The 27,135-nt window shown below is 38.4% G+C and overlaps 1 protein-coding gene across 1 annotated transcript; it reads right to left on the minus strand.

The window, feature by feature from the left end:
• Positions 1-16: 16 nt before the first annotated feature.
• Positions 17-25,227, minus strand: LOC139937338 (organic cation transporter protein-like). The gene is made up of 10 exons (XM_071932443.1): positions 24,151-25,227; positions 16,720-16,823; positions 16,063-16,217; positions 13,370-13,538; positions 10,641-10,776; positions 9,860-9,939; positions 7,850-8,058; positions 7,220-7,328; positions 4,722-4,930; positions 17-3,845 (listed from the first exon to the last, which is right to left on the minus strand). The coding sequence occupies exons 1-10, from the start codon at positions 24,562-24,564 to the stop codon at positions 3,637-3,639; spliced, it is 1,794 nt and encodes a 597-aa protein (XP_071788544.1). The 5' UTR covers positions 24,565-25,227; the 3' UTR covers positions 17-3,636.
• Between the last annotated feature and the right edge of the window lie 1,908 nt (positions 25,228-27,135).

A 27,135-nucleotide genomic window follows, 5' to 3' on the forward strand; every position in this document is an offset into this window, starting at 1 on the left:
GTATTTGATGTCATCAATACAAACAGCGCCCTCATTGGCTGAGAGATGTGTGTGGTGCGTACACATGTGTCAGTTTCCACTGTATGACGGATGTACGCAATGTTTTTTATTGTAGGTGCTTTTTTTTAAGAATCCAGGCATACCCCTACATCAGCTGGGTTCAATTTCTCAGAGCTGCTGAAGCAGAAATTTACGCTTACGATTTCTGCTTAGCAACAATAAGCAGGATACCTGTCACAAATTTTACATGCAGTATGGTAATCTAGCTGGTAACCTTTATTCTGATAAGCATAATTGTGTTGTGCTTATAGCTTCTTTTTGTGCTTAAGCAGCTCTTTGAAATTGGGATCTAAACAGCTGATCCGCATTTTTGGTTTCTCAGCTATATCATCAGAAAAATACAAAGTCTTGTTGCGTCTGGCACTTTACTCTTTGACTTTCTTATATCCTTTGTGATTTCTTCACATTTTGATCAATTTGTATTTTTGACTATGGTTTAAAATGCAAAGGAAGCATTACTGAAGTGAAAATTTAAATTTTGGCCATAAATTTGATAAAAATGCTGGACTTACCTCTTGTAATTTTTTTCAGTTTGGGTCAAAAATTTGATTAAAAAGATAGACTTATGATTTTTTACAGTTTGGGCCAAAAAAATGATTAAAAATATTGACTTAACCCCTTGTGTTTTTTTTTTAAATTTTGGCCCAAAATTTGATAAAAATGCTGGACTTACCCCTTGTGATTTTTACAATTTTGGCCCAAAATTTGATAAAATTGCTGGACTTACCCCTTGTGATTTTTTCAATTTTGGCCCAAAATTTGATTAAAATGCTGAACTTACCCCTTGTGATTTTTTCAATTTTTGTCTTAAATTTGATAAAAAAACTGGACTTACCCCTTCTGATTTTTCAATTAAAAGCCAATTTTGATAAAAATGCTGGACTTACCCCTTGTGAATTTTTTTAATTTTAGGCAAAAATTTGATTAAAATGCTGGACTTACCCCTTGTGATTTTTTCAATTTTTGCCTTAAATTTGATAAAAATGCTGGACTTACCCCTTGTGATTTTTCAATTAAAAGCCAAAATTTGATAAAAATGCTGGACTTACCCCTTGATAGTTTTACTAATTTTAGGCAAAAATTTGATAAAAAAACTGGACTTACCCCTTGTGATTTTTTCAATTTTGGCCCAAATTTAATAAAAATGCTGGACTTACCCCTTGTGATTTTTTCAATTTTGGCCCAAAATTTGATAAAAATGCTGGACTTACCCCTTGTAATTTTTTCAATTTTGGCCCAAAATTTGATAAAAATGCTGGACTTACCCCTTGTGATTTTTTCAATTTTGGCCCAAAATTTGATAAAATTGCTGGAATTACCCTTTGTGTTTTTTACAAATTTTTCATGAAGGGTTATGAATTTTTAGTTAGAATTGTTAACCAAGTGTTATGAATCCATAAATATTTCCACATTCAATTGATGTTTAATACCCTGTTTACAAACTTGTTAAAATATTTCAAACAGATAACTAATTTATACAACTACCATGATATATGAAAATGTCACTAAATGTAAACCCATTACTTCTTTTCTCTAAACCGTCTACAATGTATCTACCTAAACTGAGGTATATATTCATTTTAAAACTTACAAACTATACAGATAGCGGAACTATACAGAATAATAAACCAGCTCATGTGAAGTCTTCTCATGACACGTCTTGGCTGCACTATTCTGAGAGTCAGATCACAGGGCCCAAATTTCATGAAGCTATTTAGCAGAAAATACTGCTCGACAAACGTCATCGCTAAGCAAAAATTGAGTGGGGCAACAGTGTGAACCTGTTTCTAATATTAAGCAATATTTCTTTGCTTTGCAAGTTTTTTTGTGCGTACTTGCTTTATGAAACTGGGCCTGTGTGTGTCAATGTGCATTCCGTTTTGGGGACAAGAATGCGGTGAAACTCACACCATATCTGTACATGTATTATGCATTATGACTCTCAAAATGGCAGACTGCACAATGTATATACAAAGTGTTAGTCCAAGTGAAAATATGTTTTTTAGGCTGCATATATACATGTAGGCTTATGTCATTGGTTAGGCCAAGGAAAGCAAATGAACAGCATTTGTATTTGCATTTAAAATAATTACACTGCAAGGCTAAAACAAAGTACAGTACATATAATTACTAGGAGCTGGAAACATTGTGTCTAAATTATACCTTCAAAACATTCGTCCAAATTGCTCATTTACAATACTTGTTCATGTCTGATGAAATTTGGTGTCTAAGTTATCATCAAACAATACTTCACACATTAAATATGATACCCAAATTGATATGTTGCAATAATTGTACTTAAATAAATGGCAAATAAAACTTGACATCCAAATTGTTAATAAACAATAGAGATGTAAAGTTACCAATGAGTGTGGTTGTCAGCGTTTGGAGAGTCGCAAAGTTTTAAATCCTACTAAGCTTAAAGGTCAACTCCTACTTAAAGGTCAACGTGTAAAAGTATCCCTGAGGAGACTGATCAAATAACCCGTTAGTTCGGCTTGATGGTAACCAAGTTATGTCTTCCCGTCTGTAATGCACTTATAAAAATATCCTTCATTCTAAATGACTTTGTTGACGTAAAAATAAACAAGTACTCTTTTCAAATTATATTTTAACTATTGAAATAAACGTTAAGACATTATGATTTCAGCAATTGTAAAGATTAATGCTACACCAATATTAGTAACAAAGACAAACATATGAATTGAGACTACAAAAGTCAAATTTACATTGTAAGTAATTCTATACAGTTATGTTTACAATAAAAACAAAATATTTATTTGGATACTGGCTCCAGTTTAGTTATCTTTATGTTGTCTCTACTTGGTAGGCAGTGGACACTATTGGTAATTACTAAAAATAATTATTAGCATAAAACCTTTCTTGGTGACGAGTAATGGGGAGAGGTTGATGGTATAAAACATTGTGAGAAACGGCTCCCTCTGAAGTGCCCTAGTTTTCGAGTTAGAAGTAATTTTCCATGAATTTGATTTCGAGACCTCAGATTTAAGACTTGAGGTCTCAAAATCAACCATCTAAACGCACACAACTTCGTGTGACAAGGGTGTTTTTTTCTTTCATTTTTATCTCGCAAGTTCGATGACTGATTGAGCTCAAATTTTCACAGGTTTGTTATTTTATGCATTTATGTTGAGATACACCAAATGTGAAGGCTAGTCTTTGACAATTACCAATAGTGTCTACGTGTCTTTAAGACTAATTCTCAACAAGTTAAAAGAAAGTTAACTATAAAAAAAATATACATTTAACTATTTTTTTTATGGCAGTAAAATATCTATCCAAAGATACATTTCTCCAAGAATTTCAGTCATTGAAATTATGTGCTTGAATCATATCCAGCCAAGCAAATTTAATAGAGGTCTAATCGGTAAGACACTGCTTTAGAATTGCAAAGGTCGTGGGTTCGAATCCCACCAGAGTAATAAGCCTGTAGTTTGTTTTCACAGAGAACCATAAAGTACTAAGTATACAGTGCTTACACACATCGGAGTATAATATGGGTAAAACTAAGAGTAGTTTTCTTTATCCCCTATGCAAACTTCCATCTATTAAGGTTTACACTATACCGGTAGCGTTATCTACTTTTCCTCCGTCCTCATCAACATTACATCCATCATCCTTACTCCCTCTCTCATCTCCGCCCATGTCATCACTCTTTCCGTTCTGGTTGGTATCAACAGGCTTGTAGGTCTTGTCATCGTCACGGGTCACACCTTGTCCATGTTTCCAACCTCGCCAGTGGGGAAGCCTGAATGGTTCTCCAGCTATAGAAAGAAAAATCAAGATAAAGTTTTTAATTTTTTTTTTGCTTACATCGATGTGTATTCAGTAGGCAGAAACCCCCTCTCCAACACGTCCCGGCTTGAAGTGTTGGCGGTAGCACCGGCCCTGGCGCTGTATGTGCTCGGAGGTGCATACTTTTCTGTGACTTGTTAGAAAATACATGGCAAATCACTCAGGTGGGATGTGAACCCACAACCTTCAAAATGCTAGAGCAGATGTCTTACCACTATACCACTGAGCTAGCCTGCAGTTGGGTCAGAACACATTACTTATCCATGATATCTTGTCTCTAGTAAAAAGCCAAGGTCAAGGGTTCGAATCCCAACTGAGTGATTTGACTGGTTTAGAGAGCACTCTGCTGATTGGAAGAGGACTCAAATTGTTGGAAGATCATATTATAGATTGTGCTGGTTCAAAAAAAATCTTACTTTACTTTACTGGTTAAAGGAACATTACAGAATTGGTTTTGCAAACAAAACAGTGTAAGCATTTTTTGTAATCCACCATATACATAAACTGACAAACCTGTAGAAGTTTGAGAGCGATAGGCCATCTGGTACACATTTTGCCTGACATCAATGCAAAAACAAAAATGAATGAAATGCTCACTGAGCGATAAACTCAAAACAGGAAATTTAATTATTTGTTTCTCATCAAATTTGACACTTCCTACAGAAACATTGAATGATGTTTTCTACTATCATCATCATCAGACCATGTAAGTTTTATGTAAATCTGTGTGATCTTCACAATTTTTGTTTCTTACCAATTCTGTAACATTCTTCAACAAATGTGTGAGTTGAAAGTTCCTCATTATGGCCCAATGGATGACATAAAGTATTTTAAAGTTAACCCACCTCCCATCTCTTCTCCTTGCTTGATTGTCTCGGGCATGTTAAGACCCAACGTCTCAGGGAGTAAAAGACTCAATAAGCTTGCAAGCACAGCGAGACAGCCAAATACTAAGAGTGGAAGTGGTTCCCATAGACTGCGAAGTACCAACAGAGGCGGAGCCATGATGCTTCCAAAACGGGCACACATGGACGAAAGACCAATACCAATACTCCTGAAAACAAAATAGAGGTTTTTTTTTATCTGGATATAATCTTCTTAAAGGGAAGGTACACGTTTGGTAATTGTCAAAGACCAGTCTTCTATCTTGGTGTATCCCAACATAACCATAAAATAATAAGCCTGTGATAACTTGAGCTAAATTGGTCATCGAAGTTGCGAGAAAATGATGAGTGAAAAAATACCCTTGTTGGACAAGTATGTATGCTTTCAGACAGGAATAAAAGACTTCTGGCTAGAAGTCTTTTATTATTTTAGTGAGAAATTACCTCTTTCTCAAAAACTGCTTTACTTCAGAGGGAGCCAATTCTCACAATATTTTATACTATTAACAGCTCTCCAATGCGCGATACCAAGTCAGTTTTTAGTTAATATTTGTTTTGATTAATTACCAAACGTGTACCTTCCCTTTAATGCTCTTATTAGAGCAAAACAAGAAGAGTGAAAACAATGAAGAAATTTTAGTTTTATATGTGGGAGGAAAACCCCAGGGAATTATTTCAGAGAAATTCAACCCACAGAGTCAGAAGTAGGGACTGAAAAGCCAATCTACTTAGTGCCCCACGGTGGGATTCGCACCTGGATCCCGGAGGTGGAAGGCGAGGCAAGACACTGTTACACCAATCTGACTGCCAGAATTAACTACAGATGGTAAGTTCCAGAGGGATCAGGTTGGGTCAGCGATTTCCTTCCCTGCCTTTCACCTCTGTGGACATGGTTCAATTCCCACCTCAGACCAGAGCGTTCAGGTTGGGTCAGTGGTTTCTTTCCCTGCCTTTCACCTCTGTGGACCCGGTTCGAATCCCACCTCAGACCGGAGCCTTCAGGTTGGCTCAGTGTTTTCTTTCCCTGCCTTTCACCTCTGTGGACCCGGTTCGAATCCCACCTCAGACCGGAGCCTTCAGGTTAGGTCAGCGGTTTATTTCCCTGCCTTTCACCTCTGTGGACCTGGTTCAAATCCCACCTTAGACCAGAGTGTTCAGGTTTGGTCAGCGGTTTCTTTCCCTGCCTTTCACCTCTGTGGACCTGGTTCAAAACCCACCTCAGACCCTAGCCTTCAGGTTAGGTCAGCGGTTTCTTTCCCTGCCCTTCACCTCTGTTGACCCCGGTTCGAATCCTACCTCAGACGAGAGCCTTGCATATGGATTGGGTTTTCAGTCCATGTGGATTGGGTTTTCCACTATTGGGTTTTTTCCTCCCATATCTAAAACTGAGCAATTCTTCTTGCATGTATTCCTGTTACTAGTCCTATTAGAGCTGTTGGAAATGTAAAATGAACAGCAACAAGTGGTTTGTATCAAATGTCCAATATCGACCTGCAAGATTTGACGTAGGTCCTACTACTTCAATCAACCCAAAAAGTTATAGTAAATATCTCCTTAATTGACAATTTCTTATGTTTCTCAAGCTCCTTATAATCTAAAACTGGAAACCGAAAAGTCCAAGATCAGAGCGAAGATCGTGTTGCAATAATAATTATATATTGTGATGGCATCTATGTACATGTATGTAAAGGGTAAATCATTCATTGTTTGTATATCTAGAAGAAAGGGTGAGGGATTTTGAGGTACATATAACTCCCATTTTTTTAACCTGCTTGTGTCAGTCACTCAAACCAGAAAAAAATTGGGTAGAATTTTGCATATTTTCACTTATTAAAAAGTTGAGAGCCAACATTTACAGGGCCGGGGGCGGGGGGCAAACAAGAATTAGCGTGAGTTGTAGGCATCAGTATCTGTTTTTAATTTGCTCGGTTTTGCTGAATTATAGATTTTGTTTTGTGTTTTGCGTGGTAGCAAGCCATTGATTTTCCCTTTGCCCTTTTAAAACCAACCCATCCATTGACTGGTTGTTAATTAAAAATGAGAGGCTTTACATGTGTCCTTAATGGGTTGCCTCAGGCTGATGCCCTGACATATAGTTATTGTTTCCTAAAAATTAACAGTGTGACCTTTTAAATTTGGTGTCATCATTAATGTCAGACTATCAGAAACTGACTTTATCCTTGGTAACCAATCAATAAGTGGTGTTTGCCTATGAACAACTGGTACTACATACAAATTACCCTGGTATATGCAAAGGAATTTTGGAGGAGTGCATTTATTTCAACCCTGTTGTTTTAAAAAAAAGTGCACTTCTGTCAACCAAAAATTGCCTACTTTCTAATTCTTATTCCTTTTGAGTGCAACCTTCACACTATGGTTGAGTATTTTAAAGCACTGCTAGACTGATGTCAGTAACAAAATTGTAAAGAAAATAGAAATATAATTTGTGAGTATGGTACCTGACAGGGGTAGGGAAGATCTCTGCTGAGAATATGTAGATGAGAAGAAAAGAAGCCGAGATACCAAACTTTCCAATCATCGCTACGGTAGTTCTTCCTGCTCCGGCCTCTGCAATAATCAGTTCCATTTGGATAATTGGTTAATACAAGAATACATTTGGCATCATGGCAAAGATACTTCAGTGCACCAAACGTTTAGGTCTTGCCCCCCCCCCCCCCCCCAATCTCAACCACCAATATTCTCTCCGAGTCAAAACCCCCAAAATACAAAAATATCCCTTTTGGAAATTTGAAGAGCCACTGGGCCATTTAATTTGCTATTCACTAATAGCATTTCATCAGTTCCTTAAGGAATATGTAGCGCACCAAGCTAAGTCAATCACAAGAACCATCTCTGCCCTCACTGGTGCACATTTGCCTGCCTTGACAAGAAACATGGGTGAAGAGAAGCAATTATAGTTGAGTGTCTTTCCCAAGACACAAAAAGTGATTCTAGGATTCGAACCCACCTCATGATGTTTCTCACCTCATAGTCACAAACCTCAACTTGGTGAAGGACAACAATGAAATAAGAATGTCTGATGATCTTACAGTTTTTTTTGCCATTTGTTTAAGATTTTACTTTCTTACCAATAAAAATGGTTGCCAGGCAGGAAACACCTCCGAGGAGTAAAGATAAGAACAGGATGAAGCGACGGCCAAACCTGTCGATAGTCAACAAGACAGCGATGCATGCTGGGATCTCTACGAAGCCACCAATAAAAAACGCTAAGTAGTCGTCTGTTCCGAGGTTTGAGGTGCTCAACGATAGGCCGTAGTAAACTGCAGCATTGACAAACCTGTGAAGTTACAAGAACGATGAGTAAAACAATTCTATGGGGAAAATCAAGTAGGATTGAAACTTTGAATGGCTCAGAGTTATTTGCGGTAACACCATGGTAATATCTCTCAATCGGAGCAGACTGATCGAAATGTTGTGTCGTTAACCACCAGTTCTTTTTATAACAAACGCTACTCAAAAGTGATATACATGTATTTAGTTGATAAAAATTTGAAACAGTATTTATAATGTATTGAAAAAAATTTGCTCATTAGAACTGCTGCCAAAACGAAAAACATACTGTCTTTGTTTAATAATAAAAGTTGACTAGCAAGTTTCAAACATGCAAACTGCAATATAACCACAACAATTTAGAGTAGGGTGCTAGTGGATGGTGCTGGGGAAAAGGTTCAGAACCAGGGGCCAATTTCATAGAGCTGCTTAAGCACACAATTTTGCTTAAGCAAAAAAATCCTTGCTTAGTAAAATCAGATTACCGGCCAAGACTCCACTCAATTGTTATGCTAAGTAAACAACAGCTAAATACCAGTCACAAGCAAAGTATGTTGCATGAAATGTTGGCCAGTAACATGTGTAAAATAACCGAGCTATTTTCGTGCTTAAGCAATTTAAAGGAACACGTTGCCTTGGATCGGTCGAGTTGGTCTTTGAAAAGCGTTTGTAACCGTTTTTTATAAAATGCATATGGGTAGAAAGATGTTGTAAAAGTAGAATACAATGATCCACACAAACATGCCTCGAAATTGCGTGGTTTTCCTTTTACCTCGTCGACTAACACGTCGGCTATTTATGGGGGTCAAAATTTTGACTCCCATAAATGGCCAACCATGTTAGTTCGCACAGTAGAAGGAAAACCACGCAATTTCGAGGCAAACTTGTGTGGATCATTGTATTCTACTTTCAAAACATCTTTCCAACCATATGCATTTTATAAAAAACGGTTACAAACGCTTTTGTTTTGACCAACTCGTCCGATCCAAGGCAACGTGTTCCTTGAATTGCTTAAAGGAACACGTTGCCTTGGATCGGACGAGTTGGTCAAAACAAAAGCGTTTGTAACCGTTTTTTATAAAATGCATATGGGTAGAAAGATGTTGTAAAAGTAGAATACAATGATCCACACAAGTTTGCCTCGAAATTGCGTGGTTTTCCTTCTACTGTGCGAACTAACACGGTCGGCCATTTATGGGAGTCAAAATTTTGACCCCCATAAATGGCCGACGTGTTAGTCGATGAGGTAAAAGGAAAACCACGCAATTTCGAGGCATGTTTGTGTGGATCATTGTATTCTACTTTTACAACATCTTTCTACCCATATGCATTTTATAAAAAACGGTTACAAACGCTTTTCAAAGACCAACTCGACCGATCCAAGGCAACGTGTTCCTTTAAGCAGCTCTATGAAATTGGCCCCTGTCTAGAGACCAAGGCCTTAGAGTATGTTTGTTTTAAAATGTTAACACCAATAATGTTTTACAACTTCTTGGACATAAAGAAGCAAACTCACATTTGTTTTTGACGTGAGTCTCCCAAAAAGTGTGGCGAGGGGGGGGGGGGGGGGTAGGTAATGTGAAAAATACAAGACCCTGTTGAAGGTTTAAGAGTTGGTTTGTTTTTAAAACTTGTAAGAAAGAAAAAGACACATGTTCTTAAAGTATTGGGGAAAGGTCAAATTACCTCCTAATTGTATGTTAAGATTATAAATTAAATGTTCCTCCTCAACTGATAATTAAGGAAGAGGATTGAAAATCTTCCCAGAAAGGTGGGGGGGGGGTGGTAGGGTTTGAAAAATTACTCACCAGTTGAACATAACATTAAATGTTCTCTTTCTTAGGTTTGGAGTGCGGAACAAATCAATAAATGATCTTCTAACAACTACCTATAATTTGGTGAAAATGGAAACAAAAATTAACTTAGATGGTTTTAATTTTTGTTTATGTATTGCTTTTCAATCCAAGCCTTGAAAAGCTTCAGTATTAATTCAAAAGTGAATATTGTGCAGTTAAACAAACACAGTTACAAGGATGCGTTAACCTTTCCTACTTAGTTTTTACATTTTATTGTAATTTACAGCCAATAGAAGCTTAGTGTATTTGTTATGATGCGGACAAATACAAAATCCTATATGTATCTTTAAAGACAGGGTAGACTTTTGGTAAGTGTCAAAAACCACTATCCCCTCTCGGTGTTTCTCAACTTTTGCATACAGTAACGAATCTTAGGACAAAAGTGCTCAATTGGTCATCAAAGTTGCAAGAAAATAATGAAAGAAAAAACACCCTTGTCGCACAACTGTGTGTGCTTTAAGATGCCTGTAAAAAGGTATTTTGCATATCCAACAATATTTGTTTTAAGTATTCTAATTTTGTTTTCTGAAATTTGTAAAAATCATGGTAAAAACATTAAAATGTAAGAATGTTTAATGTCTTTCTTCTTTTTCTCCGGTGAAGAAAAACAGTGACTATAAAATATTTAAAACGAGTGTAATTATGCCTGTTTTATTTAACTTTTCATTTTCAGATTGATTATTAATTTCATTTCTTCTGAATATTTACGGCAACATTCTCTAGGTTTTCCCACCTGCATTCGATCTGCCTCACTAAAGAGTTGTTCTGGCAATTTGGCCTTGTTGACTTTGGCAATTTTACGGATAATGACCTCAGCCTCAGCCAGCCTGCCTTGGGTGATCAGCCAACGGGCAGACTCAGGAATTACTCTGTCAAAAAAAAAAATGAAAAAAAAAGTTAGTCCGACGTTTCAACCTAGAGTCTTTCTCGACGGTTAAAGACACTATTGGTAATTGTCAAAGACCAGTCTTCCCACTTGCTGTATCCCAACATATGCATAAAATAATAAACCTGTGAAAATTTGAGCTCAATCGGTCATCGAAGTTGCGAGATAATAATGAAAGAAAAACACCCTTGTCACACAAAGTTGTGCGCTTTCGGATGCTTGATTTCGAGACCTCAAAATAATTCTAAATCTGAGGTTTCGAAATCAAATTCGTTGAAATTTACTTCTTTCTCGTAAACTATAGCACTTCAGAGGGAGCCGTTTCTCACATGTTATATACTATCAACCTCTCCCAATTACTCGTTACCAAGTAAGGTTTTGTGCAAATAATTGTTTTGAATAATAACCAATAGTGTCCACTGCCTTTAAAAGACAACACAACAAACATGAAAAGAAAGCACACAGAATTATGAGGAGGAAGGGAGCGACAACAAACAATCCACAGTGAGCAGACATGACCAGGGCCCAATTTCATAGAGCTGCTAAGCACACATATTTGCTTAGCATGATATTGTTGCCGTAATAAAACAGGATTACTAACCAAATTTTCACATGATTTTCAGGGTAGAGTAAACAATAGCTGAACATCAGTAATAAGCGATTATATGCAATAAATGGAAATTTGGTTGGTAATCCTGGTTTTTTTTCCCAAGGAAGAAATTTCATGCTAAGCAAATTTTCGTGCTTAGCAGCTCTATGAAATTGGGCCCAGTAGGATTTAAAATGCAGTATTGGCCAGCCACTTTCTGGGAGCCCTTGGTATATGACGAGCTATTTGTGTAAAGATCAAATTGTAACAAATGAAGAAGTAGAGCCTTGTGTTATGAACTTTTATTAGTCTTTTTAGTACGGCATGATGGGTGTGTGCCTCCTATGATTAATGCAAGCATGGAATTTGGCAAAACCTGTCAGAAATATTACAAGGAAGAAAAAATATGGTAGAGTAACAAGCAATGACAACCATTTTGAAAAATTGTGGTTCGGGCCTATGGTTCGGGCCCCCTCTTTTTTTTGGCAACCTTTGTGCATTTTTATAATCCATAACAGAAATCCTAACCCGCGAATGACGTTTTTCCCGGAGGCTGTTCATTCATGACATTACACGCTGTACATGCCAAATTCAATGCTTACATGCTTACAGGCACAAATTGCCCGTAAATATTCCCTCTATCTGCACTTTGTAATCGGTTTAAAAAACTTATGTAAAATGTCGTTGCAATGAACAATTAGTTGAAAATGAAACCCAACAACATTAATCGAGAAAACATTGTCCAGATCTAGTTTCTACTTTCATTGGCACGGAATGGGTTTCAAGTTTAACTTTGTAATTACACTTTAAAGGTGTGTTTTCATTGTACGGAAACATCAATATCCTTTGGTCCAAAATGGTGAAGTTGTTGAAGACAATGTGTGCAATGACACGGATCCATAATTTGATTGGTCTGTTTCGTTTTCAAACAGCGATGTATCTATGTAGCTAAATATTGAACACAATAGTGTCAATGTTAGGACTGAATGATGCATGAAACGTGAGGTGCCTTTATAGGCAGTGGACACTATTGGTAATTATCAAAGACTAGCCTTCACAGTTGGTGTATCTCAACATATGCATAAAATAACAAACCTGTGAAAATGTTAGCTCAATCGGTCATCGAACTTGCGAGGTAATAATGAAAGAAAAAACACCCTTGTCACACGAAGTTGTGTGCATTTAGTTGGTTGATTTCGAGACCTCAAGTTCTAAATCTGAGGTCTCGAAATCAAATTCGTGGAAAATTACTTCTTTCTCGAAAACTATGGCACTTCAGAGGGAGCCGTTTCTCACGATGTTTTATACCATCAACCTCTCCCCATTACTCGTCACCAAGAAAGGTTTTATGATAATAATTATTTTGAGTAATTACCAATAGTGTCCACTGCCTTTAAGGTGAGGATTAGCAGCGCTATAAAAACAGTCCTATATATATGTGTTCATGTTTCAGTTAACTATGAAATAACAAACCTTTGAAAATTTGGGCTTAATCAATTTCGAGTCAGGAGAAAATAATTAGAAAATAGTGAGAAAACAATGCACAGCAATATTTTTCTCAGAATGTAATCAGAATGTCTGTAATTTAGTTATAAAAACTGAAATCAGCTGTTTTTAAAACAGGTTTTCAGACACATTTTTCTCCAATGACTTCAATCCTCACAGGGAAATGTTTCACAGAAAATTTGGTTTAAATATGAATTTTTTACAGGCCTGCTTCGTTTTTGAAAGGGCAAGGGCACAAAGCATTTTCTCTTTGGTAAGGGGCACCCTATAAGAGGAAATTGTAAATTTCTAAACCCGAGCATTTAAAGGGCACCAAGGCAATGACAAGGGGGCAAGGAGGTAGTTGCTTTCGCCTCAGAAATATCAGACCTGAACTTTATTATCAGTAAGCTTTCAGACTAAAACAAAAGTGCAGCACTTGCGTTTTTTTATCGCTACAGATCATTGAAATAATATTATAATGCAGAATAAGAAGATTTACCGAATGAGAAGAAAGAATGCTGCAATTGGTATTGCCCCGATTAGTTGCAATGTTCTCCAGTCACGTACAAAGTAGGCAATGACGGCTAGTAGCATGTAACCCATCGCAAAGGCACATTCTGCACAAACTCCTATAAAGGTGCGCCACTCGGGTCCAACCAGCTCCGTACCTGGTTAGGAGATGGAGAAAGGAAATGTTGGAAACGACAATAGGGGGATGGGGGGCAGGGCAAGGTTTTGATTACGTCAGGGAGTGGTTCCAACTGGGTTTATTTCACTTTTGTCTTAAAGGCACTGGACACGTTTGTCAAAAACAAGTTTTCTCTCTTGGTGTATCCTGCCACCAACATGCATACAACCCGTGAAAATTTGGGGTCAAGTGGTCATCGAATTTGCAAGAGAATAATGAAAGAAAAAAAAAGAAAAAATTGTTGCATAACTTTAGGTGCTTTCAGATGCATAATAAAAGGTTTTTATCATTTGAGTGAGAAATTACCTCTTTCTCAAACAGAGGGAACCGTTTCTTACAATTAAAATACCATCGCCAGCTCTCCATTGCTCGTTACCAAGTAATTGTTATGCTAACAATTGTTTTAAGTAATATTACCAATAGTTTAATGCTGCCGAAAGAGGGTCTTTGAAATAATATAAAAAACAATTATGTTCATTCTTCTTCCGTTTCTTATTATTTCCTCTTTTTTTTAGAGGGGGGGGGGGGGGGCTGCACAATGGAGTATGAACCCTTCAGCACCAGAGAGGTCGAACCCAATTCCCATGCCGGTGCTTCCCGAAATTTATAGACCGTCTCAAAATGAACAGAAGCTACCAGCTTAAAACTGGCGGGAAAAACACGCTGCAGCAATCATGGAATGACGAATATACTGTTTCTTTAAATGGTACTGGACTGGTAATGGCTAAACAATATATAGCAACATTGTGAGAAACAAACTCCCTCTGCAGTAACGTGGTTTTTTGAGAAAAAGGTAATTCCTCACTGAAATGTTGGAAACTGAACAAAAAACTTCAGGCCTTAAGCAATATTGTTTACAGGCATCTGGAAACACACACAATATTGTGCAACAATGGGGTAACTTTTGTCTTTCATTTTTGTACTTGCAACTTTGATGACCAATTATTGATCCAAAATTTGATATTAAGTTATGCATATGTTGAGATTCAAGTTAGTGCACTGGTCTTTGAAAATAACCAAAGGTTTATTTATAGTGCCTTTAAAAAAATACAGTCAATCACAACCTTGACATAGATTTATTAGAAACTTTTTCGAGGAAGGTTCTCAGTTTGACTTGGCGTCGCCTGAGCAACCAACAACCTCGATCCCTGAAGGTTAAATTAACTATAAGGTGCATCCATTTTTTATTACATTATGAATATAAGCATTCGTAAATTGGACTTGGTTTCCGTTACTTCGAACCCCATATTCAGCGCATTGGACCACCACTACGTGTCTTATTTGAATCAGGTGCCCTTTTTGAAACCACGGCTACGGCTCCAGATTCGGCACAGGCTAGCTTGGCCCCGCGAGCGTGTTTTTGTTGTTGAAATTTTGCGTGCGCTTTGCATATACGTGCTAAGGGCTTCAGACGAGAGAAAGAAGACTGAAGCAGAATCCAAAGCCGAAAACGTGGTTTCGAAAAGGGCCATGCAGATTTTTGATCCATGCTATTTTTTCAAAGGGGGTGTTTGATAATTGTCCAGGGTCGTGGTACCTACCCTGAAAAACCACAAACTCAAATTAGAGGAACATGAACTACGTGAATATTTCGCTAATAATAATAGGAAACACAGATGAATACACATTTTATTGGGGGTACAAATTGATTGGGAAACATTATAGCCCACCTACTGAGAATGAGCGTGGGAATGGATGCACCGGCCCAATACATTACTGTCCAGAACAGGAGATCTAAGGTTCCAACTGAAATGGAGACTAATTCGTTAAGTAGGCATATTGTTCGAAAACATTTATTTGTATGATTCCAACGAGTTTTCAAAATAACCCCGGGTGGGATGGTGGTACCATGTACATTGCGACCATTTTTTTCACTCATGATGTCTGGCCAAAAATTGTTTTTTTTAGTGGAGACATATACATACACCGTGCGTCACCACTCACCACCACGTTGGACGATTTTTCTTCAACTTGTTTGGAGGTACGTCGAAAGAAAATAAATATTTATAAAGGTAATACTTTGTAATACTCAAAGCAAATCAAGCACCAATTCGGACAATGTGTCATCACACGCAAAGTATACATTTAAACTTCGGTACAGTGGCATCAGTTGTTACAATCCTAAATAATGTAGATGTGTACATGTGAAGATCAAAAAGCCGCGTGTTGCGATTTCACTGAAAATCCCGCGAAGAATAATTCCAACACAATCTGAGAAACGTTACTGACAGAAACACTTCTCACATCCAAGGTTTCTCAACAAAGACGATGTGACCCCTGACGTCACACGAAAACCATAACATGATTCGCGCGCATACCGCCGGGCAAAACCTTTGTGTTTTGGCAGCCAGCTAGAAAGTGTACGCAACCTTACTGTGACTGCGCAACTCAGTCAACAGAGGGCGGTTTGAATGTAAACATATGTCACATGATCTATAGGTTTAACCATAGGTCTTTAAACACACTATAGGTCTTTAAAAAGAATTCCTTTAAAACTTCCTTACCAATGACAAACGCCATGATGTACACACCCATGTTAGATACAGCCAGAAAGAAACGCAATACTACGAAAGCAGACATCGTTGGAGCAAAGACTGTGGCTAAGCTGAAGATAAACTGGAATCCAAGACACAGAAACAATGTCCGATGACGCCCCAACCTGAAAGAAATTTAGAATGACAATAATTTCAATATGCGATTTTGTTTAAAAGTGTATTTAAAGGCATGGACGTCTTTGGTAATTCGTCAAACACCAGTTTCATCACTTGGTGTATCCCAACATATGCATAAGCTAACAAGTCAGTCAATCAATTGACCATCGAAGTGGCAAGAGAACAATGAAAAAACAAACTTGGTGTTGAACTCATTTGTGAGCTTTCAAATGGCTCGAAAAGGCTTCAGGCCTGAAGTACATTTTCTTTTTTTGTGAAGTTAGCTCTTTCTCAAAAAACTACGTTACTTCCAGAGGGAGTCACTTCTCATAATGTTTTATCAACCGCTCTCCATTGCTCGTTTCTAAGTAAGTTTTTATGCTGACAATTATTTTAAGTGATTACCAATAACGCCTTTATTAGACATCTCAGGCTGTTAATTAACAACTCTTCAAAGGATAAACAAAAACGGGAAGTTGGAAGAAAGCCTGAATAAAAAATGCCCCTTACCAATCAGCGAAGATACCACTGATGAGAGAACTGACCAACACACCGGCGAAGAACAACGACTGGGCCATCTCCGGTATGTTTTTTTGGTCGCAGACAACATCGAACTGTCAAAAGAAGAAGAAAATGTTTATATTTATCGACATTGTTGTTATCAAATCAATTATCTAAAGCATATTACGCAAATACTCAAAATGTGTTGATTTTAATGATAATCTGAATGTTAATCCTGCTGGAAACATCGCACCAACTTTGTCTAAAGAAGACAATGAAGACATTTCAGTTATAGAAGTGGGCGGAGTCAGGAGTGAAGCGATTTATCTTTCTTCTATAAGTTTTTTTTCTTTAGCTCGCAAACCAGAAGGTTTACAAGACTGTCATTAATGTTCCTTTAAGAAATAATGATTTTCATGTTTTTTTTTATAGGTATGACATTCGTCAGAATAAACAATAAGGGTCAAACTTGTACCAAATACAAACAGATTTTCTTTTATTGAAAAAAAAACAAAACAAAAAAAAAAAAAAAAAAAAAACACACTTGGCAGTAGTTCGTGTTCTGCCACTGCCAGCATAATATTTACTCTATATACCACTATATGGCTTGTAGTATCCAGTAATTTTATTATGAAATGACAGCAACACATCTCGCACAACAGTGAGGGAGAGAGTGCAGTTATCGTCTTAAAGGCACTAGACACATTGGTAATTACTCAAAATAATTGTGAGCATACACCCTACTAGAAACGAGTAAAGGAGAGCTGTTGATAGTATAAAACATTGTGAGAAACGGCTCCCTCTGAAGTAACGCAGTTTTTGAGAAAGAAGTAAATTCTCCCTTAAATGTTTGAATTGAATTCGTGACCTCGGCTGAATTGGAGTCCCGAATTCAAGCATCTGTCAACACAAAACTTATGCGACCAGGGTGTTTTTTCTTTCGTTATTATCTCGCAACTTCGACGACCAATTGAGCTCAAATTTTTACATGCTTGTTATTGTATGCATATGTTGAGATACACCAAGTGAGAGGACTGGTCTTTGACAATTACCAATAGTGTCCAGTGCCTTTAATAAGCATTGTGTCTCGTCTCTTGGGAAAGCATTAAATTCTATCCAGCAAAACATATCCTCGGGAAAATTTAAAAGAATCAAACGTGGTTGGCACAATGCGTTCTTATATCAAAAAAATGTGCTCGGAGTCAGCTCAGAATAAACTTTCATTCCGAGGAAGGAATTAAATTAAAGAGACGCAAATCTATACAAATTTAAAATATGATATATCAATTATGTTTATAAGTCTCGAATTCAGACTGTATTGTACACACCGGCAAACTTTTTACTTGGATTGCATTTTTTTTTTTTTTTTTTTTCTCGGTCATAAAGAGTTGACTGTTTATTTTAAGGGTTGATCAATTTGTTTATAATTATGGAGGGATGTATGGGGGGGGGGGGGGTGTGCACTTTCAGGTTTTCCCATAAAACGATCCCCTTCTCAGCCATTGACTCAATGCACTAGTTTGACGTGGCCGGGAGGCAAACATATCGCTGCACTTGGAAAAATGGCTGAATAATGCTGCATATAAACATGTAATAAATTTCAACATTTAATCAGATAACTTTTAATGTTTCAAAGTCCCACATTTCAAAGAAGGAACCCCGGATGCGGGGCATGGACATAAACAGGAGTGGGTTAATAGTTTCTACTGGTAATAATTTAGTTTTTGTTTTAATAAATAACGAAATATTTCTCATGGACGCTGACTTTCGTAAAGCAGTCTCGTGAAAAAAAACCTTCCGGAACATGACTGCTGCTCGCGACGTGTGTTAATTCAAGCGTTGTAGTCTCGCACGCATGCAACAGCACTCACACGACATATAATAGTTCCCAGTAGCGAACTGTTTCGCTATCACCGCGACAGACATTTTTACGACTTGTCCACAAGTCTAAAAATGGTCCAAACTTTAGTTTCCTTTGACACCAACTTGATATGATTTTCGCCCCAGGTGCTTTTCATGGAGTAAGAAAGGTCAGAAGAGTTCATGATCCAAGCGCGAGAGGAATTCGGCAGTGCCCTTGAGCAAGTCCCATTGCGGATTGGCAGGAAATATAATGCATAAGCGCTGTGACTATGGGATCAAGCTGTTTCAACAGCAGGATAGCTGCTTAAACACAGAAAGCAGTTAAGCACAACCAAATTATGCTTACCAGATTAAGAACACCAGCCCAACTACAATGTCACATGTTAATTATTGTGACTGGTATCCTGCTCATTTCTGCGTAAGCTCTATGAAATTGGACCCAGGTTTAACACTCGGACTTTTTAATCAAGTTTGATTTCTTTCGATTTTGTGGCGTGCGAAGTATACTCCCCTCAACACGATACTCCACTGAAAATGTAAGCCAGCCACACGTGGCCACTGGCCCTTACTATAGCTAGTACTCGAACTCAAGTACTAATTGCTTGGTATCCTATGTAGGCCCTACTTGGCACTCGACTGAAAAGTGGACTTCCCGCGGAGTTCTTGTTACCTCGACTTCGTCTCGGTAAAATTATCAAGAACCAGGCATCGGTGGGTTTAAACCACTAGTTTATAAACCTCTTCACCACACATTGATTCCCTTATAACGTTATTACCACTTTGCAGGAAAAAACAAAACGTTTTTATGACAGTGGCTACAACTTGTAGCTACTTGCATACAATAAGACTTGAAAAATTACTACAAAGTCAACCGTGGATACATGCAACTACAAACTAAAACCAAGTTGGCTGTATAACTTCAAACGGAAATCATAACAACCTTAAACCACTCTCTCAGTGGTATACGGTTCTGAGTAAAGGAATTATCCTTTTTATGAAAATATATTCAAATTATTTAGCTCAGCGTGACACCCTGGAATATTTATGCGGATCGACCTTTGATAACCCTGTGACAATAATGTCTATTGTTGGGTTGGCACCACTACAGTCAGACGTCCCACGGCCCCCTGGTGTGGTGTGAAGTTGACTCGATGAACAAAATTCACACTCTTTTTTTTACAATAAAATATGGCATGATAGATGTCTCACGAGTGTGGAATGTTCATTTTTGTCAAGTTCTAATCAAAATGGCAACATTATCGCCACATATTGGTAGACGAATCACTTCTGGTTCTCTGCTTCACAATGAAATAAAACTTCACAATCACAAAAATGCTCTTATTTTCATTAGACGGTGGGTAAATGTTTTTATTTGGTTTGAGACTGAAACGATGTCAGACCCTTTCAATAGATCTCCAACGAACATGACTTTGTCAAAGTGGTTGATAGGGTTACAGACGGAAAGAAACAACAAAGTTATGGACACCTTCTTTTTAGAATGTTTGTGACGGTGCATACCTCGGGCTAGCATACCCCTAGATTCAGTTTAAAAAAAATTCTTTCACAATAATTATTTTGTGTGCTAATAATATCTTTGAAGGTTTTGTACACGTTTGGTAATTGGAACACATTGTCTGTTTCACCCCTATGCTGTATAGGCCCACCCAGACGCGGATCCAGGATTTCTTTCACCGGGGGGGGGGGGGGGGGGGGCACAATTACTTTGTAGTCATACTTTGGGGTTTTTTGCTCAAAGAAATTTAAGGGATCCAGGCCTGGGGCCGGCCGTACGGCCCCTGGTGGGGTCCAGGGGCGAAGCCCCGGTGGGGATCTAGCGGGCGCAAAAGGCCCCTGGAGCTCTGAGCTTTTGGAGTTTTTGTCTCGAGAAATCAAGCCTGCTACCATTCAACAAATTGGATGATAAGGTTATACAAACGGAAAGAAACAACATTGTTACGGACACCTTTTTCAGATTGTTCGCTATGATGGCGCATGGGCTATATGCATACACTCTAAAAACTCCCGGGTTAGGATTGACCCGGATTTGGGTCCAAGGGAACAGACCCATAAAGCAGGGAAAAAGCAGGGATTTTGACTCGGTTTCCGGGACACATTGACACGAATTCCGGGTCAAACTGACCCAGAAATGTGTCTGGGCCCCCTAGGACCTAAATCCGGGTCAATTCTGACCCGGGAGTTTTTAGAGTGTACCCCACAGTCAGTTAAAAGAAAATACAATCTCAAGAATTATTTCGGGTGGTAATAATATCTTTGAAGGTTTCGTATACATTTGGTAATTGGACCCCGTTGTTTGTTTCAATTCTATGCTGTGAAATATACCATGCAACAAATTCAGTTCAAAAGGTGGTAGCGTTTTTGAGATTGCCGAAAATCTGGAGCGGTTATTTCCACTCAGGAAAATTAATCTGCATTTGGAATAAACAGAGAACGCCTCTCAGATTCGAAAAACTTTTTGGGGAAGTCATATCTTTTTCCATAACCATACGTCGAAGTGAACAATTTATCATAATGCATAACAGGCCAGCCCTTCTATCCAAAGCTGCTGTACTTCTAACAAACAATAGTTTTTATTTCCATTATTTTTCAGAGTGAAAACCAGACGTGCAGGCCCCTTAACACCACAAGGTTCAAGGGATCGAACCTGGGAGATCAGGAACGACGGTGTCGATTGCAACCTGTTGAAACCATCTCGGTTGCCCTCCTCAACTTATAGCCCAGTTTCAGATAGCTACTTCAGCAGGCACTGGACACTTTTCGGTAAACTGTCAATTCCCAGTGTTCTAACTTAAAATTTAAAAAAAAAAAAAATTATGCAGGTTCGCCCAAAACAAGGCTAAAAGCCACTTTAGGTGAAGGGCTACACGGAACAAAACATATAAATGCAGAAACGCAGTGGAGCTGAAGGTAGGAATTGATATTCCTCTTAAAAGATGGCAGATCATAGGATGAAGGGAAACATGCATCAGGCAAGAAGTTCCAAAGAGATGCAGTACGAGGGAAACAAGCTACATGTACTGTAAAACAGACAGAGGCTGGCCACAGACCTTCACTGAGAAAGAGGTTGTAGTGTAGATCAAAGATTATATAGCGCCGCAAGGCGCGCTCTATAATCTTTGGTGTAGATCCTGAACTAATCTCAAATAGGTTAACAATGCGCTTCTGCACTCGATCTAGTCAGAATAAAAAGCGGGCAGAAGCTCCAGCCCAAATATGGCAACATGGTGTATCCATGCATAAAATAACAATTCTGTAAAAAATTGTGACACTGTACGAAGGTATCCCTTGTACCATAAAGAATCCTGCTAGAGTTTTGTCCTTCCCCCTTTCCCTTTTTCACCAAACCAGACCCCTGTCGATTGATCGATGAGCCCCTCCATCTACAAGGACATGTATGGTTGAGAATGGTCGAGATTAGAATATCGCATTGAGCTAACCGTCGATGTCCAAGATATCAAATGTTGTCAGCTAGTGCATGGTTTGAAGATCTCTTTTAATGGCTTATACCATGCAATGAGTGTGTCAGTTGAGGCGAGGCCAAAGCAGACCTGGATCAGCAATATGGGATTCATAAATATTAGTCCTTTTTTTTGTTTACTATCACGCCACAGTTTTAGTCTCATACTGAATCCCCTTACCGTCCACCTGTACCCTTTTTAAATCCTGGAGGAGCCTCTCCACAAGTCTGACCTCTGTCCATATTCCAACGTGCCTGATTTAAAGCACTGGGCACCTTTTGAAAATTGTCAAAGACCAGCCGTCGATTTCACAAAACTCTTCCTAACTTAAGACTAATCTTAGGACTTAGGACGAGTTCCAACCCTGCACTGTAGCATGCAGACCTTAAGATAAATCTTAAGTTAGGACGAGGGGACGAGTTACTCGTCCTAACTCGAGATAAGACGAATCCTAACTCTTTGTGAAATCGACGGCAGTACTCTCACTTGGTGTATCCCAACATATGCATACAATAACAAATCTGTGAGAATTGGAAATCAATTGGTCGTCGAATTTGGAAGAAGAAAACATACCCTTATTGTACAAATTTGTGTGCTTTCAGACTTACAAAAGACTTCATGCCTAAAGTCTTTTAATATTTGAGCAAGAAATTGCCTCTTTCTCAAAAAATGTATTTCCAGAGGGAGCCGTTTCTTACAATGTTTGATACTACCAAGAGCTCTCCATAGCTTGTACCAAGTAAGTTTTTATGCTAGCAATTATTTTGAGTAATTACAAAAGTAATTTAATATTGCTTGATGTAACCAACGAGGCCATACTCATGGATCCTAAATCTATACAAAGTGGTGGTCCGTATTGCTCCTAAAGTAGTCTTGGTCGCGGTCACACACAACCAATGTTCCGATTATGCACGGCAAAAACTGTCCACGCTTGTTATGAACGAACGCTAGCGGGCGCTCTGTTTCTCTGATTTAGATCTCACCATGGTGAGCACAGAACATGGTGAGATCCGTAAATCAGAGAAACAGCGCCCGCTAGCGTTCGTTCATTACAAGCGTGGACAGTTTTTACCGTGCGTAATCGGAACGTTGGTTGTGTGTGACCGCGCAACACCAATGGTCTTGGAACCAAGACTACTCCTAAAGCCTCTTTATCCCCCTTTTGTGTTCCACCCAACCATGATATGAAGAAACACGAGGCCACAACATCCCCAAACACAATCACATCAATTTCTATGCCTCTTTTACACACTCTATGTTTACACACAAGGTACACTTAATACACGAGGCACATTATGCAATCTTGTAAAATTCATGACCTGCATCCAACGAAATGCAGAACATGAACAGGAACTTTGATAATGCGAAAATCGACTTAGCTGTTGCAACCAGCCCCTTCCCCCACCCCCATCTTTGTGTCCCCTTTATCCCACTTGATTACATCTGCTACACAAACATCAACCCAAATAGCCCCGCCCCCTCCTCGTAAGCTTTCCCTCCGTTATACATGGTTTTACCTTGTGGTCCGTTAAAAAGATATACGAAGCATATATTCCAAAGGTGCCGACAAATTAACAACTTCATTAAAGCACAACTACAAATTGTTAACTCAAAACTATTCCGTATTTGTGAGGTTTAGGACATCAGGGATATGAGGGTAAATTTATAAATAATGTTGCGTTGAAGTCAATGTTTTGTGGTGTGTCGTAGCCGAGTGGTTGAGAAAAAGAACGCATGCAGAACTCGAGCTCCGGGGGGTCTATTTCACAAAGAGCTAGTCCTACGAGGTATACAAATTGCATGGATAGTCCTAAGTTAGGACGAGTAACTCGAGATAAGACTAGTCCTAACTCTTTGTGAAATCCACCCCTGGTGTTTCTGATCGGCAGAATACACGTGGGTTGGGTGCCATGATACTTGTATCATCATTGAATAATTCATCTTTACGCACCTTTGTTTACAGGTTTACTGATGAGATTTGCAAGCTAGAATGTTAGTTCACTTTATAACGAGGCATCCTTGTTTTCGTTACCATAAATATAATTATGAGTATGAGTTTTAAAGAAAAGAAGCGGGAAATATTAAAGATAGAAAAACTCACATCTTGAACGACGGTTGTGTGATACTGTGAGCGATCGTACTCCCATCCCACATCGCACCCAATGGTTTCATTCCAAAATCCTTCGGTCTCATTCTCATAAAGTAAAGCATCCTCTTCACCAAAATTGCGGTATCTGAGACATCCATCAAACTGTCCTTTCTCATCTCTAGGAATGCTCAAGTTCTTCCTTTCTTCGAGGCATAGTGAGTAGTCATCAGACACCTTGGAGTAGAGGCTGCAGTTCGGCTCGGTCAGCTGCGGGGTGGCACACCAGTGTGCCGTGTCTGGAGCAAGAAACACCTGGGCGAATTGATGATAACTCATAGGAAGGGAGAACACGCACACGAAGAAGAAAATCATCTTTTGGTAGCGACCAAAAGTACCAATGTGGTTGAGGATCTCGTCGAAATGCATCTTGATTGCTAGCTAGGATGGTCAAATTGGAAGTCTGATTCAGTTGGACTCAACGTGGAGTAGCTGTTTATTTCTCACTGTAAACTCATCTCTCCGCTGTACGGGGCTTCGCAATTGTTGTCTGTGTATTCATGATTTGTGTATCAATTGAAAGTTGCCGGCCAGGTCGATTTAACAGTTGCATAACAAGTCAACTCAAGTTATTAACAACAGAAGATCTTCTCCAAACTGATTGTTTCCACTCTGTCTTTTGGCTGGCTCGTAACCGATCACCAACTGTAGCCACTACTACTACAACAGCTAGCTGTGTTAAGACGAATTAAAGCAAACCTGCGCCGCGTGGTTCCGAAAAACTCCCCGACTCCCTGCTCACCTTCCCGCCCACTATACTCCGCACAACTAAAATACTTCAATTCGGATCACACAACCCTCGCAGAGCTAAACGTGTTTATATACTCGCCAACCGACCAGCTTAACTCCGTTAAAATCATGGAGCTGTTCCTAACTCCATGGTATAATTGAATAATTTCCCACCAAGCAGATTGTCGAGCAGAAGCTAGTCCCCAGTTCCCCGCTGTGTAGATTTGTTACGGAATGACTTGAATATAGTATTGCTTTTATTAGCTGTGGGTATTTTTCTGTCATTGTCTGTGGTGAATGCTGGAGTCTCTCTGACCATAGAGCTAGTGCTCTGACTGACACGCACCTTCTCATTGCTAGGTTGCTTTGTGCACTCGACGATCAAGGTCAAATGTAGTTTAAAGGAACTATAGACACCTGTTATTGTAAAAAAAAAAAAAAAAAAAAAAAAAACAGTTTTCTCACTTGGTGTATTCCAACATATGCGTAAAGTAACAAATCTGTACAATGCCTATTTTGTGCTTTTATAGCTTTAATTGTTTGTATAGTTCTATATGTTTATACTGTTTGCCATGTTTGAATAATGTCCATCTATAATTATGTCCTTTTACATTGTCTCTTCTTAATAAGTTGTGGCATCAGGAGATTAACTCGATAGTAATTTAGTTGATTTTTTTTTAAATCCATCAGGGGTGCCACTTTGTTTTTCTTTTCTCTTTTCTCTTTCTCCTAAATGTATGTACTTGTATTTGTTCTCTTTACCCATCTTATTGTCTTTAAAAACTTCGTGAATGAAAAAATACTTCTTTCTCCAAAACTACGTTACTTCAAAGAGAGCCGTTTCTCACAATGTTTTATACTATCAACAGCTCTCCATTGCTCGTTACCAAGTAAGGTTTTATGCTAACAATTAGTATGAGTAATACCAATAGTGTCCAATGCCTTTAAATACATTGTGTGCATATCGTGTGTTTGAAGTGTTATTTACAGAGTAAACTGAAATAAGTGTGGAGTTGACGGTGATACAAAGCTCCACCAGCAGAAAACTGAATGAATGCTCGAAGGCTGGCTAATGTAGTTTTAGGGCTATTCGAAATTCAATTCATTTTGTGGGGGATTATTTTTGGTTACATGGCTATCATTGCATTGCATAGCAACATTTCTCATGGACAAATCACCGTAATTGTGTTGTCGACCCTACCTTTAATACCATGACTGAATTTGTTCACAAGATTTCTTCATTCATACCCCCCCCCCCCATCCTCCCAGAAAAAAAAGAAAAGAAAAAAAAGGATAAAAAAATATTGGAAAAAAGGTATGTGCAGACAAAACGTCAACGTTACTTTTGAAGGGGCGCTGATTTGCCTTTAATTGGGCTATTAAAGGTGTTTATTATGAAATTAATATGGTTTGAGAGATGTTTAAAAAAAAAAAAAAAAAATTGTTGGAACTTTGTGGAACCAACACTGTCCGCCATTTTAAAGAACCCGATTTTTCAAGAAGTAAAAGGAAAACTGGTCAATATTTGGAGTTAAAATTTGTGTCATCCCTGGAATTACACGGTGGCCACAGAGACCGTGACCTCTGTTGACCCTGGTATTGGCATTGGTGCCCCCTTCACGACTTAAAGACTTTCAAGTAAAAGTGCCATTTGAAAAATGAAAAATGGCCATGCCATCTCAATTATGAAATTCCATGCCCTTTATGTGAATCATTATATTACTTAAAAAAGATCATCTTTCTGACCATATTATTCATTTAAAAAACCAAAACCATTGTCCAAAACGCCCGATCTGAGACAGAGTGTCACTTTAAGGTTTGAATTCAACACTTAAGAGTCGATTTCCTTCCACTCAATCAAAAGTACATTGTATGTTATCAAAACATAAACATAGATCCCCCATGACGTGTGAAGGACAAAGGCAGAAAGGCTCACCAAGGTTGATTTTGTGTTTTCACTCATTTTTAAATTTATAGTCCATATCTGAAAATGGTGGGTCATTCTCTAACCTCGTGTTAAATCGTGTATAAATGTAACTGTGTTCAATACCCTTCAAGTTTAGTGCAACTTTTCTCAAAATCCAAAATCGCTCGATATGACGCTCCAAGTTCAACATTGGTAATTACTCAAAATAACTGTTATCATGCAAACTTACTTGGTAACGAGCAATGGAGAGCTGTTGATGGCATAAAACATTGTAAGAAACGGCT

This window comes from Asterias amurensis, chromosome 5, assembly GCF_032118995.1.
Source record: "Asterias amurensis chromosome 5, ASM3211899v1".
Taxonomy (NCBI): Eukaryota; Metazoa; Echinodermata; class Asteroidea; order Forcipulatida; family Asteriidae; genus Asterias; species Asterias amurensis.